General features: G+C 35.5%; 1 protein-coding gene across 1 annotated transcript in view; it reads right to left on the bottom strand.

Moving 5' to 3' along the window:
• Positions 1–15951, bottom strand: part of CCDC88A (coiled-coil domain containing 88A) — an 81982-nt gene that overhangs the window by 8064 nt on the left and 57967 nt on the right. Inside the window, 10 exon segments of the mRNA XM_010574861.1 lie at positions 1138–1218; positions 2197–2268; positions 2569–2772; positions 3827–3910; positions 9704–9918; positions 10108–10200; positions 10831–10976; positions 11352–11538; positions 12559–12702; positions 12913–13190. Coding sequence (XP_010573163.1) covers positions 1138–1218; positions 2197–2268; positions 2569–2772; positions 3827–3910; positions 9704–9918; positions 10108–10200; positions 10831–10976; positions 11352–11538; positions 12559–12702; positions 12913–13190 — 1504 coding nt within the window.

Genomic DNA, 15951 nt, shown 5'->3' with positions numbered 1-15951 from the left:
ATATGCCTCCACTCTTGTTCAGCATCACTGTGAGGCACACACTCTAATATACTATTAATGAGTTTTACATTAAATGAAATACAAAGGACAGAATGGAAAGAAAATATTTTCTTCAACATAGTTCTTCAACAAGAACTATTCAGGAATGCTGCTTCTCCAATAGTTTCTGCCATTACTTCTAGTTTATTACAACTGTGACCTGAAGGAAGCATATAGCATTAAATGCAAAGTAAATTCCACAACACCAATTCTTTTTATTTTTCAATAATTGTGAATTGCTTAAAAAATACTGATTAATAATCAAGTATTTCCTACTTCAAGTTACTCCTAAGAAATGAACTTATGTTTAAAGAAAGATAAATTGTTTACAGCAGAAATTTCTAATACTGTATGGAAACTGGGGCAAGGACTACCTCAAAGAATCTTTTATAGAAGGGATTAATGAAACAGACAGAAAATAAACTAATAAAAATCTTAAGCTAGCATTCATCTCTGAATTTCCAAACAAAGAGATACTGTTTAATAAATGCAAGCCATGAATATCAAATGAAGTCTTGAGTTGGCAGCGTTCTAGTCTAGTATGTACAATGATGTCCCGCTAGAACAGCCATTATAAACAAAAATATATCAAGGCTGATAATATAAGAAATTTAGAGAATATTGTTAAAACCAGGAACGTTACTCATCTTTTAAGAATAAAATATAAAAGTTTACAGGACAGTATTACATATGCCATTTTCTCTGGTTTGTGCTGTACACTATACAGCTTTACAGCAGCAGTGCACACATAGCAGGATGCTAGGAGAAAAAAATGGAGCAACTTCTCTGCTTAAAAATAAGTGATTTTAAAGTAATTTGGGGGGAATTCTTATTTTGTAACGTTGTTACTTGGGTTAGGTTTGGTTTAAAATAGTTTGAAACTTATATACTAATATCACCCTTCTAATATTTATTAAAAACGTAAGTTCTATTAATACCTGTATCCTTTCTTAAGGAAAAACATGCTGTGGTGTGTTGTGGGAATTTTTCTGGGTTTTTTTTGTTTGGTTTTGTTTGGGTTTGGGTTTTCTTTACCCTATGTAGATGATCTTAGAGAAATGGAAATGAAGCACGTATGTAAATTCACCTACAGCATACCTTTGACTTCATGGATTGAAGCATTGTTATTGCTATTGCTAGTGGATGTTCTGCCACTATCAAGGCTGGCTGGTCTGGAAGCTAAATGGAAAATTAGGAGACACCATGATGAACAAAATTTTAGCAGATGACACGGTACCTTTACATTCTGATCACAGAATGCTCAGAGGCAGGAATCATGCACTAGTTCACAGGCTGAGCATGCCCATTTGTCAACAAAGTGGTTTCTTACAGATCAGAAAGCGAAGGGATTTCCAGGCAGTCCAAGAGGACACTTTAGAAAAGGGCACTACAGGAATAGTAAGGTACAAGGGAGAGGAAGAGAGAAATAGTGTACATTTAGAATTGAAACTGATTGGTTAGTAGGAAACCAGGATTTTACAGATGAAAGGATGGGCATGCAGAAAGCTGCTCGTGATTAGGTCACTTACAACAGATTTGACAAGGAACCTTGCACATTGTTGAAATGCCACGAACAGGAGGAGCAAGAGCATCTGCACAGATAATGTCCTGTACTCCTATCCAATACAAGGGAAATGCACTGTTATCTTCAAAAATGTTTGTTGCTCATACTAATTGTAAGTGTTTGTACTAGAGTTAAAACTTCACTTCTAAATAATCTATTATAGCTTTCACTTCATAGCTTTGCTTGAAGGAACACATAATGATTTTATAAGATACAGTACATGACAAATTTAGGTTTTGCTGAACAATAAACATTGTAAAATCAGGCCAGATTTAGATTTAGTTCTTTTAGGATTAAAATTATAACTTCTTTTATTTTACTATTAACACCAAATAAATTCTTAAAAGGGAAAATGCTTTGATCCTGTTCAGATGCACTTCATAGATACTTTCTATTAGATATATAGAACATCTATCTGATATAGTAGTTAAGAAAGAAAAGAATAATCTGAAGAAATGATACTATACATTCAAGAGATACGCATTCACAGAAAGCATGCTCACTTGTAACAATGCCATTCACTTTTTTTTGCAAACTTCATTAACATTCACATAATATATCCTTAATTCATTTAATTAAAGTTTACATCTTACCATGAACTCTTGATCCTGTACTAGAATCATCACTAATACCTTGTGGGCTTACATCTTCAAAGGATGTAGTATCTGTACCCAGAGACATAAAAGAAGATGTAAAATAAAATAAAATAAAATGAAAAGATTATTAAAATATTTATCATCTGTAAAATACACTAAAAAATTTTTCAAACCAATCCATTTTTACTTAGGTAACATTCTGTAGGAAAAATACGGCAGTTATTAAACCTATTCAGTATCTTAGCACTGCAACTCAATTATTAAGGTTGCTTTTTTCTGAAAAACTTAAAAAGTAAGTAAAACCAATTATTTACATGAAATTGTTGTTACACATAGTCACATCACGGTGCAAAAAGCTTCTACCTATACCTTTATTATTTAGCAACTGCTTGGATCTGAAGCCTGTAGAAGAGTTGACAGTTGCAAAGTTGATGGCTGTAGTAGAGAAGGCCATAGCTCCCAATTCTTTCCTCCTTTTACCCGTAGATATATCATCAGGACCCTCCAGATGCTCAGAACTACCTGTCCATTGTCCTCCTGCTAGGACCATGGACTGCACCAGGTCATTCATGGCTGGGATGCAAATGAAAGCAAATGATCAGCATGGTCAATGTATTTGCTTCTGTTCTTATTTTGTATTGCAAAGTGTTTGACAGTTTTCTAAGCATTGAAGCGTATTGAATACTGGAAGATATAAACACAAGATCATCCATGTTATGACATGCAATCAGCTCAATGAATGAGAAGTGTTGTAAGTCGGAGACTTCTTTCAGTTCAGTATGGTTCTTAAAACTAATTTTATTAGGTATAATCGCCATGCTTGCGCTGCAGTGATATGTAATATATATGTTAGAAGCTTTGATATACTGTTTGCAATGATAAAATGGAATGAATAAGGATAAAATGGGCAAAAGTGCTAATACAACATAATGTCAACAATGATATGGGATCCTTGCATAGTGCAGGTTACTGCAGGGATACTGTATTTTACATAACAACACATAAAAGGATCTGAAAAAGATGACATCTGATGATATCCACCTTTACTTCACAAAACTAGAGAAAATTGTCCACCCCTCGTTAAAAAATAAAATAAAATAAAATAAATCAATACAACATTTTGGCAACAACAACTGATGAATACTTGAAGAGTGACAGACCACCATACAGCCTTGCACTATTTTCTACACTTTCTTTAAACAAAAAATTACAGTGATTTCTTAACAAAAGGCTTATGAAATGTGTAATTTGGAACTATTCAGGTTAACACAGTGCACTGTAAATTTATATACACAGAGACATGTGTATATAGACAACTATATATATACAAATATATGCAATCACAATGCACTGAATATATATTTATGTATGTGCATGTGCTTGTGCATGTAAATATATGTGTGTGTGGGGGGGGGTGCACATGTGCACATATATAAAGTATTCAGTGCCAAGGTTTAAAAAAAAAAAAAAAAAAAAAAAAAACCCCAGCTCCTTGTATTGTAGCAGGACTTGCACATTGCAAAATAGGAGGAAAAATACAGCGCAGTCCAGGGAGAGGTTAGTGAAAAATTAGTAATGGAAGCCAGTGTAGCCATTTAAAAGAAGCTGAACTGTCATAAAGTCTTACACATGGAGCGACGGTAGAAGGCCTTCATTTTGTCTTTTTCCTTCGGTCTGTTCCTCAAAAAGGGCAGTCTTTTCAGTGCAACCACTTTTATGTCATAGCATGAGGAAAAACGGAAACAGGGAAATGAAAGAAAAAAAGGGAGAAGAACAGATGGAAGTTAAATGTTGAAACTAAGGACAGAAATGAATGTCTGAGTTTAAGCTATGTATGCTATGCTAAAAACCATCATTATCATGCTTCTGTGTGATAATGAAATATGAAAACTACACTGAAATATGAAAACTACACTATGAAAATTTTAATATACTCAGAAATGCACCGAAAATAACGGTGAAGAGTGTAATACAGTTTGAAAGTTCTAACTGCCAAGCTCTTGAAAAAATAAGTATAACTTCTTTGCAGACGATTACAGAAATTGACAATTATATAGTTTTTACTGTGAAAAATAACATTTCTTGAACATAAAGAAAAACATGAAGCAAAAAAAAGCTTAAAATGAAAGCAACTCTAAGTATGACTTCTACTTTAAAATGTGTTCACATCATTACTCTTTGAGATTAATAACTTCGGTAATGTTTTACCCTGCATCGCTAGTAGGACACAATCTATTATCAGTCTTCATTTGTTACATTTTGTGCTTGTTAATAATTTTGGTCATCTGCTGTCTTGTAGAAAAATTACATGGCCCTTAAGTTCAATCTACTGTTTGTGTGCAATGATTTTAATATTTTACTGAAATAATGCACTATATATTCAAATATTCAAATCTGTAATAAGAAAAATAAAAACAAGATTTATTGGCTGGAATGGTATACACCAATTTTTTTAGCTGAAAAAATACCCAAGGTTAAAAAAAACATAGCAAAAGAATATCCAAATGTGAGCGTTGCTGTAACATTTTGGAAGGGCTAAGGGAAAATTGAGATACATACTAGCAGGAGATGGAGTTAAAATTACAAATAGTATTGAAAGATGGATGAGGGGGAAATCACAAATTAATCTTGTCCTTAGATTCAGCTATTCTGCATTAGTAACTGATTACTGGCAGACACCTGCATTTTGAAGCATCAGATGAATGTGTCAGCTGACTGCCAAGCGTACAGGAGCCACATGCAAACAACTGGCATGTAGAGATCCAGAAAGAAATGCATAATGGAAAAGTTCTTATTTATGCAGATATGAAAGCAGTGTAGTCCAGTCTATCAGCCCAAGATCTGCTTATTTTATCTCTCTGAAGTCACTTTGGGACACGTGCTTTGTCATTTGCCTTCGTTTTCTGCTCAACCAGCAGCTTGTTATACAGTAGTTTCTATTTTATACAGCACTGCATATATACACATGCATTTACAAGTGCACATGAACTACCTTGAAAGAGGAATATATCTCCCTCTCCATCATATTATTCTGTGTTTGCACTTTGAGTAAGAAGTTTACAATGCAATACATTTTACAGCTTCCAACAAATGCATGATTGGCACAGCCACAAGTGGCCAGAACAAACACAAAAGTTTTCACAGTTGCAGAGTATAACCCTATCTTGACTGGAGAGGGACAGCAAACACCCTCCTATGTCAGGTCCTCATGATGTGGGGTGGGGATGAACAGGGAGAAAAGAAAGGTGTATGTGCTACCTATATAAGTTAGGAGTACACTAAATACAATTTCACCTTTGAATTTTTCACTATGTAGGTATACAGGTATTTTTTATTATGTACATATACTTGTAGGTACTTCAAAATAACCGTTTGTTTGGGTTTTTTTCAGATCAATAAAGCATTAATCCTCTTGTAGATCCCGAGAAAATAAGCCAAAACCAACATAAGCATAGATGTTGACTGGCTCAAAAAAGGGGAGAGGCTGCTGAACCTCCCATAAAGGAGACATGCATGTTGTCTACCTAATTTATATATAAGTACATAGATTTTTTTAATAGCTCCCTGCCAAAGGAATATGAGGCACAGCGTGAGACATTTTCTAACAGGTGACTACTCAGTTTTAGCACTAATGCCATCAAACCAAAGAAGTAATTCTGTTCTATTTCTACTTTTTGTCATCATGGTGAAACATGATTCTTTTGTAACTTCTATAATCCCTCATAGACAAGATAACTGATCCCTCTATAATCCTTTATGACAAGATAACTGATCCCTCTTAATTAAAAACACCCACTCTAATCTTATTAAAAAGTAACCAGAGAATGTTCAAGAATCATTTGAGTCATCTGTGATTCTTGTTCATTAAACACAGATCACCTCCAAAAGGACTGATTTATGGCTCTCAGCAACTGTACCAAACAGAAAACTCCACTGCAACTACTGATGTCTTGGAAATCATACATCAAAACCTGTCCTTTGGTAAAATGCAACCTCCTTGAGAGGAGGAATTATGTAATTAATTTCTGCATAGAATACAACTAAAGAAATGTCCTGCAAAAAATACTGGAACGGCAGAGCTACAGCAGAAACAAACAGGACACCACAAAGTTTAGCTTAGGCAGCTTTAGGTCTTTAAACCTTCATTCCAACAGACCTTAAAAACGGGATGGCAGGAGGACTATTTTGGTCTTAGTAATCACCTACTCAAAGAACTCTAGTTATAATTCCTTAACTTTTCTTTCCCTTTTCAGTATTCTATGAACATGTTCTTGCTTTCTGAACCAAGAGTGAATGATAAGTATTGCAGAATTCCTCCATTGATCAGGAATCTCCCATTTTGTAATCCTCCTACTGTTTGCCAGAAATACTCTGGGGAATTCTGTATGGATAGTATTAAAATCCTCAAATTGTTTTGTTCATGCACACAGGAAAATGTTAGGCAGACATCTTTTAAATGTTTTGGTAATAGAAAATGGAGCCCAATATACTACTTTTACTTCTATGATATGATGTGTCTGCTACTGGTGCTACTATTTAAAGACGACAGGCTTACTAATAGCCTTAATTCCCTGGGACATTGTTAATAATCTGAAATGGCTAAAGTGGAAGCTAGCAGAAGTAATCTGTTTTTCTCCACAGGAAAAAAAAAAAAAAATTCCACTTGCCTGCCTTGGGTTTTCTATGCAAAAGCTCAGAATGGTATCCTATCCCACCTGAGATGAAAGGCTCCACACAAAGTAGATGTCAGATCTGTGGTACTCACCTGATTCACACACTGAATACAGATATGAAAAGCAAAGATGAAACTCTGCAGTCAAAGGAGCACACAGTATCCACACTGCCTGCAGGATTTAACTTATGCTGCATACAATAACAGTCATACAGGCACCCCCTCCTTTCCAGAGGGCCTCTGGAATCAGACAAGGGCTTCAAGCACTCTGTGAGACCTCAGGTGCTGTCTTCTCTGCAGAACAGGGTAACCTGATTTTTGCGCCACAATCACCTATCTTTGTAAGAGAACAGGTCTCTTGAAAATATTTGTGTGAGAAAGCATCCTGTATTAGGAAAACAGATTCCATCACCACCTTCAAAAGAAGAAAATCTACAGATTTCACATAGCGAATTATTTATCAGTAGTAGTAGCAGCAGGATAATTAATTTTGGAATCAGTATCTCCTCTCACTTCCTCTGACAGGGGATATGGGATAGGAAACCTATACATCTCAAAGATGACTTTATGTCAGATACTCTATCCTCTAGCTTTGGAGACCACCACTGATTTGTGCCAGTGACTGCAATTTGGGGAACATAAGCTGTCTCCTCTTGCCTTCTGAAGGACATACAGGACATTTCACCTCAGCAGCTCCCTCTGGAGCCATCTCCATTCCCAGATGCAGGAGATCAGGGTGTAACAGAACTTGTCTCTTCCCATACCAAAAACTGCCTCCAACCAGTGTGGAAAGCTACAATACCTGAGTATTTGCATAGACAGGCAGCAACTCACAGGTTTTCTCTTTCTTGTAGCTTCTTTCAGCGGAAGCCACTACTGCCAAGCCACTTCTTACAGAAAAGAAAGGAGCCACAGTATCTTGATATTTAGAATTTACAGTCATTCTAAAAGCAGAAGAAATAGACTGCAAAACGTGCACCATTATCAGTACTTCTCACACTGAGATATTCTCTTAACTTTGTCAGACGCAAACGGTCTCAGTAAGATTGCCAGCATTGAATTGGCATATAATTCATCCAAATTCTATCAAAACCTGTGGTTTCCAGGGCAACATGTGTAATGGAGGAAGGTTAGGATCCAGAATTAGATCAGTCCTTCCAGTTTGTGGATAAATACACTGGGATTAAGGGGAACATGAACAAGGTCCATGGAGTAGAAAATTAATGAGGTCTGAACAACTTCAAACCTCTTTTGAGGATCAGCCACCGTAACTTCAACCACGGCTCCACCAGGAGGGTAACTTCACACTACAAGGTCCCAAGTATCATGCAAAGAAAATTGTCACATAAAAGAGCCCTTCCAGACCTTGGAATCATTGACACAGATGCAGATGGTCTGAACCAAAGCATGCACACTCCTGATTGAAACTAACACACTTACAAATACATCCACTATAGCTTCAGTCACTCCTGAATTCCACAAGACTTACAGTTTATATGTAAAACCAACAGCTGCTTTATTTAAAATTTAAAAATACCCGTTTTGAACCTTGACAGACCCTTACACTGAAAAACGCTATGCTTTCCAAATTGACAAGTTAGCAATAGAAGTGATAAAATGTACCCTCAAACTTATTATTTTCTTCAGTTATTAAAAAAATACTCACAAATCTGATTTTAAGTTTCCCTGAAATAGTGTTTTTGGATGTTTTTAACTTTGACTAAGCTTCTGCAATAAGTACAGAAGGAAAAAAATACATTACAATGGCTTTAATAATTTCTAACACAGCAACTTCATAGCTGGCACAAAACCCAGAATATTGGTCTGCTGTCTTTTGAAACCCAAGACACCAGATTTTAAAAAAGTATTGCAAAGATTTGAAGTGAATGTTAATACACATGTATTGTGATGCTTTTACATGCACAGCCAAAATGCTTTTGGTACATAATTATGAAATAGAATCATTATAACCTGATAACTTGGCTGTAATATTATCTCTCAAGCTGTGAGAAATTGGGCAGTTTATGATTCATGCCAAGAGTGGATAACAAAAAATATAGATAATAAATGTACGTGTTGCACAGAATCTGGCCTTTTATACTGTGGGCATGCTAATATGATGGCCATCAGGCTCTTCCAAGGTTAGCAGATTGTGTCTTGAATATTCTTATTCTATCCACATCTCTGTAACGCTCCTCATTCTCTCCCTCAGCCACTTAACTCTAATCTTTAGGATCAGTAACAATTCATATCTTTTTAACAGGTTATGTCTCTTCATTAACTCTTCCTATTGCATATTCAAGTAGTATCAAAATTCTTCATTGTTCATTTTGCGAGATGCTAGAGGAACAACTTCAGACAGACAGAAGATCTTTTTAGAAACTAAAGGATGTTAGCACTGCCACAGCTTGGAAAACACTTCCAAGACAAGGGGAAGGATTCATGCTGGGACAAGAGGGAGAAACAAAAAGGGGGACTAGTGGTGGCATCTGACATTCTACCCAAAATTCTGCTCACCTGACCCAGTAATAGTGCAGGCTTTATCCTACCCAAGCACTGTAAATGTATTTTAACGCTTACATTTAGAGCTACAGGAATGCTAAAAGTTAGTTCCTGCCCAAACGCTAAAGGAGTTTGCAAGAAGTCAGTATAAATCTCTCATTAATAAATTAATTCAGGCTTCGTTCCTGAAGATTTAAAAAATTATCTTTAAAAATCCTCCAAAACTCATAGCCTTTTCCAGCACCTCTTAATTTTTAATCATTAATCATATAAAAAAAAAAACATTTAGCCAAGAATTGTTAAAAGAAAAAAATGTTTTGCAGTACTCACTACTACTCTTTTTGGTCCCCAAGGTCTGGCCATCTTCAAGAGAGTTTGAGCCCACAGAGGAACTATCCTGACTGTCCTGGTGGGGCAGCTGAAGAAATCCTTCACTGGATTCTGAACGGGTAGGTGTAAGGGTCACGGACTTCAAACGTTCTCGATTAACATCCTTCTTAGATTTTATCAACTTCCTCATTTTCAGAGTAATCCAGTTGCCCCTTCTGTTATCAATAATACAGTACATTTATAATACATTACTTATGCCTTCAGACTTTTCCTAATTTGCATGCAAGAACACAGACATGATTCTGCTCCCCTGAAATTTAATGAAATATTGATTTTCAGCTAGAACAGAATAGGTATGTCATGTTTTAGATTTGTGTTTATTTTTATATCATGTTCATCAGTACCTTCTTGGCGGAGATGGTTCATAAAATTTATACTGATCCATTATCTTCTCCTCCAATTTCTCCTTCTGTCGCCTTAATTCATTTAGCTTGTCACTGTAAACAGAAATTAATGATAATGTATGCTTCGAAAATGTATGTATAACGTGTGAGTAGCACGTTCCTTTGGATATCTGTTATCTGAAAGTTGTCACTTTTCATAAGGATTTCTTATATAAGACTTGTTTCTTACTGAAAAATCAAGAAAGATAAACAGCAAACAAGCAGTCTTACGTTTAATGTTATAAAATTGAAAAAAGTTCCACTTGCCTTTATTACACAACAGAATTTTCCCCCTTTTTTAATAACAATAAAGTGCATATAGGCTCTAACAGAATCACTTAGACAAGCACATTTTCTCTTCTCTCAAATTCACTAAAAAAGTTTACAGCTTACAAACAAATCTAGGAACTTTGCTTGTAGTAGAATGAGGAATAAGTAACATTTATATTCCTCATTTGCATCATCAGTAATGAACACAGTTGCACTGATCCTTTAGAACTAAAAATATAATGTTCATGCTTTATCTACTTTTCATATATAATTTAAATTTTTATTTTAAAAAGAGAAACATTTCAGAAATAGCACACATGTTAATTTCTATATAGAACAGAAGCTTTTTTTAAAAAATATAGGTATAAGTCTAACTGCCCTAATCACAGTAATTTTATTGTTTTAAAAACTCACATGTACTGCCTTTGCTCTACATGGAAGAGATCCTTGCTTTCCATATTCTGCTCAAGTAATGTTCTATTCTGTAGCATTAATGTCTGAATTTGATCTAGTAGATGTCTGTTTTCCTCCTCCAGATTTCCTTTAAGCTGGCTAAGCAGCTGTTAAAATATACGAAACGGTACATGCATATAGATGTGAGCATATTTTACACACAGATAATGAGATTAGCAAGACAATTTAGGTCTACAGAGGATTCTGATAGTCAAATCAAACACAAAACTTAACTAAATCATGACTCAACTGATAAAAACCTCTTTGATGCTTTAAATAACTTAAAACAGTTTACCTAACACGAGCCAATTTTTGTATTGCCTGTACAACAGGCAAATTAATTTGTCTTCAGACCCACTTCATTATCTATAAACCAAATGACTAATTCTCAAGCACTTCATATGATTTTATGAATCTAAAAATTCACTTATATAAATATTACAATGATACCAGTCACAAAAAATAGCGTAATTCTCACATACCTCACACTGATTATTTAGTTTTGTCGATGTAATATCCAGTTGCTGGTACTGTTCTTTGAGTTTAGAAAACTCAGCTTCTAATCGTGTTTGCTCTAGTTTGGAATTGTTCAATAATGTTTTCAAATTCTTATGATCAGTTTGGAGAACTTCATTCTCTCTCAAGAGCTGACTGTATGTATGAGTAAGCCTGGAATTAAAAGATACCATAAAAGAATACATGCAGATAGAAGTAAATTTATTCATTACCCACATTCCCTCTGAAACATGGAATTTTCAAGGCTCTATACTACTCCATAGAATACGTATAAGAATTTCTTACTATCACATAATGTAGGTAAGTCATCTCAGTCTAATTTTCCTAGGTATGCATTCTGCCTTTAAGCCAAACACTCTGGGTTCTCTGTATGTTTAGAAATAAAGCAGGATTTCTAAGTGTGGATGTTTCAACTAGTTTTAAGATGCCACTCTTCAAAATACAAGAATCTTAGAAAACAGCTAGAATTTCTTGCCAACACAAAACAGTAAGTAAATAGGAATGATCCAAACTTGGGCAATCATGGAGGTGGCATGTATTGATTCCTGGGCTCCCTTTGTCCCTACTGGGCCCTGCCATGTCCCTTTCTAAAAACAACCTCCAGTTCCTACTAATCCTCCTCACACAACACCAAAGGTAGGAGGCATTTAATTGTGAGCCTCTTTGCCAGACGAACAAATCTTAATGCCTCTTCTTGAAGGGGGAAGTATCATGCTATGTAAGTACTACTATTAAACCCAACTGCTTAGAGCAATCTACACCTCAGTTGCAGGGGTCAAGCAGAGCTTCACCACCCACTGCATTTCTACTGCTAGCATTAACCTCAGTTATCTTGCTCCTTAAGCAACTCATGCAGAGTGGCTTGCTGCCTCTACAGCTCACAACCATACTGCACAGTGCTTGGCCTGGCATTCCTCAAGATGCTATGTGGAATTCAGTATCCTCAGGATATAATAATCCTTGTTTGTGTTGGTTCCCCCCACTCCCCGTTGAGTTTTTCTAAAATGACTGTACCACAGACCAACAGAGTGGAGTTGCTTTAAGGTATGGATCATAAGTGTTGTGAATTGCAGCATCAGGTATTAAGAAATGTGAGAGCATACAATACTTGTTTATACTGTACTGGCAAGCGCTCAGAGCTCCACTAACACACATATCAGACTTCTGCTTTACCTTTCATTTTCATCACGAAGTTTTTTATACTCTGCTGCTACAGTTTCGTGTTTTTCATTTTGCTGCAGCATTTTCTCCTGTTCTATCTTGAGTACTTTCTCCAATTCTTCCAGCTGCACTTTCTGTTTCAGCAACTGATTGTACCTGCAAACAAAAATCACATTTAAGTTTCTTTTTTTTGGAATTAAAAGAAAATATGGAAAATTTTTTAAAAAGGTGATCTTTCAAAGTTTTAAGATCTTAATGGTAAATATTTTAGTAATACTAATTTTATTCATACTAGTTATACAGCGTTTTTTGCTTTTTGCTCAGGAATTGCAGACTCTAATTTTACTCATGCATATTAGTATTTACCTATCTTCTAAGTCCTTATGCTCCACCTCCAGATTTTTGTGTGCAGATTTAAGACTTCCATGTTTAGCAATCAGAGATTCATACTCAGAAGCTTGGCGTTCATGCAGGTGTTCCAGCTTTTCATGATCTTTCAGAAGTGAATCATACAATGATTTCAGATCCTCACGTTCCTTGAGCACACATTCGTTTTCATTTTCTAAAGCAGACTGCTGGATCAACAGCTGTGCATTCTGATTCATAAGAGATGTGCTTTGAGAATTAAGGGTGGAATTTTCAACCTGCAGTCATAAACATTTGACAAGAGTTGCAAATTAATTTCATAGTCTAGATTGTCTTGTCTGTCTCCTCCTATTGAAAGACTTCTTGAGTAGCATCTTAGCAACCTTCTAGTTGTTCCATTACCTGACAACCTTTAATGGGAATACTTTTTTCTTGTATCCCAGTAGACAATTCCAATTCAGAATATTCCAAGAATATTTTTATAGCAGTATTGCAAGAAAGCCCTTAAGCATATGCTTGAAATGACACAGGGGAGGGGAGGAAGAATCGAATTATTTACCTTCAAATATCTGTTAAAAGTGCTATCTAGATGACAGGCATATTTTCCTCTTGGCATTAACAGCTCTAGCATCAAAGTTATCTTGGAGAAATGGATCGCTAGTGATCCTCATATCACATAAGCCAAATCTGTGACATGACTAAAATGAAAGGAACTTCCATATTGGCATAGATTATTGTTTTTTTAAAAATCTTTATTGTACACAATCTCTACTGTCACTGTAAAATCCTTATTGAACCCACATATCCTTTACAATGAGACTGCAAACAGTAGCATCTATTTAACAGAGAGAAAGGGAAATAAAATAATAGCACCTGGAAGGAACTGCCCATATTCTGTTTTACTGAGGAACTGCCATTCAAGGTTCTCTTCCAGCAACAGTAATGTCAGTTGATCGCTTTATGTACATGTTGTGAGATCTGGTGGGAAGTACTCTTCTTGCAGAAGAGTGCAATTTCTCCAACAATTATGTCAAACAGTATTAATGCCTATAAATACGTTAAAGCCTTCAACATTAGGCAGATTTTAAAAAGAGAACAACAACAACTTTACTTTGTGGGCCTCTGGAAAGATCAATCTAGTCCTTGGATATCTTAAAGAATTGATGATACCTAATGTGCTTGTCGTCTGACCTGTATTAGGCTAGTTTCTTTCTCCTTCCTATTCAAGAGATGAAAAAAATACTGAGGCTTCTAATACCCTCAGGGTATCTATTAAGGGAAAAAAAAAACCAAACAAAAAACCCAAACCAAAAAACTATCACTCCAGTGCATGCTGTTACTAAGGAACAAATCCCTTTCTGTTGGGATTGCAGCATTCTTTGTTACAGATGAGAAAGCTGAACCTTTCACTGGAAATGAAGTAATGTCTGACGGCAAGTGTATGCTGTGAAACTTCCCAGACTGAATTCTGAGCTTGATTTAGTTCAGCATTCCCAGTTATCCTTTAGGACATCCTTTCTCTTCTATTTCAACTACTGTTGTAGTAGAATTACATTTGCCTAAGAACAGTGTTGACATAGTCCATGTAGACCAGCTTAGTTTGCACTTCAGATTTAGCTAATCACTCTTATTTTCATGAACATATTTCACCTTTCATTTTGGTTTAGAGTTGATGTAGTGTTGTCTTGCAACTCGCCTGAAGCTATGAGCAAATTAGCTGAATTCTCAAGGAAGAACTCCTCCCTTTCTCAGTCTGTTGGGTATAACATCATTCAGTCATCCCCGGCAACAAAAATTACACTGCTTGGTGAGGTTCACCGCAAAAAAAAACAAAAACAAAAAACAAAAAACCAAACAAACTAAAGGCAGAAAACACTTCCTCCTCCCAATTCACTGTCTCAATAATTTCAAATATCTACAGTTAATTCCTTCTCCATGTTCATCAGATAGGAAAGGCCTGTACTGTTGTGCAATTCATGAGGCAAAAAAGGAACTACATAGATATTCCCGGTTTTTTGACAAATGGTATTACAAAACACTCAAAGATTTCTGAATCCCAGAAATACAGTCTCATCTGTTTAAAATGGTATATTTCCATGCCCAAACCCACTAATTTTTAATGACTAGATGAGATACAGTGTGTGCACAAATGTTCTGTTTTGTTCATAGGCTTGCCAGCCACAAAGGGGAGTACTGTGCACTAATTAGATTTCAATGTGGTAGATAGAAAGTGCATCTGTAGTACAACTGTCTTCTGCTTTCCAGAAAGAGACAGGATAACTTGAGGCATTCACAAAATGCATGATTTGTTTACGTGTTTAAAGACTCCTTCTCTCTTTGATTTCCTTCCATCCTCCATCATTTCTGACATTGTTTATATTTCTGAATTGTGGACTTTGTATTCCCTCTTTAGTTTTGATTCTTAGAGCTCCCAAAAGCATTAGATCCATTAACAAGAATATTTCATTTATCAGAGAAAAAAAAGAGAGATGTATTTAATAACCTTTTAAAGTATGAAGAACGCCATCTGAATTTTGGCCATAAGAACTGCAAGACTCTGCGTGTAACCATTTTTATGATTTCCATGGTCACACGTTACCTTTTTTGCCTCTGCATTATTGGAATTCAATCTTCACATAATCTTGTAGTTTTCAAAGGTTTTTTTTTTCAAGTCTTCTGTACTTACTAACATCTTGATTTTCCTCTTAAGTATGGCTTTTACTTTTTTTTTAAACTCTATTTATAAAAATAGACAAAATACTATATTTATTAGAGTCTCTTTGGACACACTATTTCCCTGACCTAATTTAGAAGTAAAAAAAGAAATTAAAAAAAAAAAACCACCAAACCCTATCTTAGAAGACTGGATAAGAGAATCTACTCTACTCCTAAGTATAAAGTCAAGAGTTTAAATCGCACCAACATGAAGGATTAAAACCAACTTCTAGAAATGTTATTATTGATCAGCAAACAAAAAAATTATTTGGCTGCTCTTAGTGCAGATTATTCGCACATTCCTTTCTTTTCCATGTCTGTACC

This window comes from Haliaeetus leucocephalus, unplaced genomic scaffold (assembly GCF_000737465.1).
Source record: "Haliaeetus leucocephalus isolate CR32 unplaced genomic scaffold, Haliaeetus_leucocephalus-4.0 Scaffold450, whole genome shotgun sequence".
NCBI classification, from domain to species: domain Eukaryota; kingdom Metazoa; phylum Chordata; class Aves; order Accipitriformes; family Accipitridae; genus Haliaeetus; species Haliaeetus leucocephalus.
The sequence above is the reverse complement of the archived record's forward strand: the minus strand, read 5'-3'. Positions and strand labels throughout refer to the sequence as shown.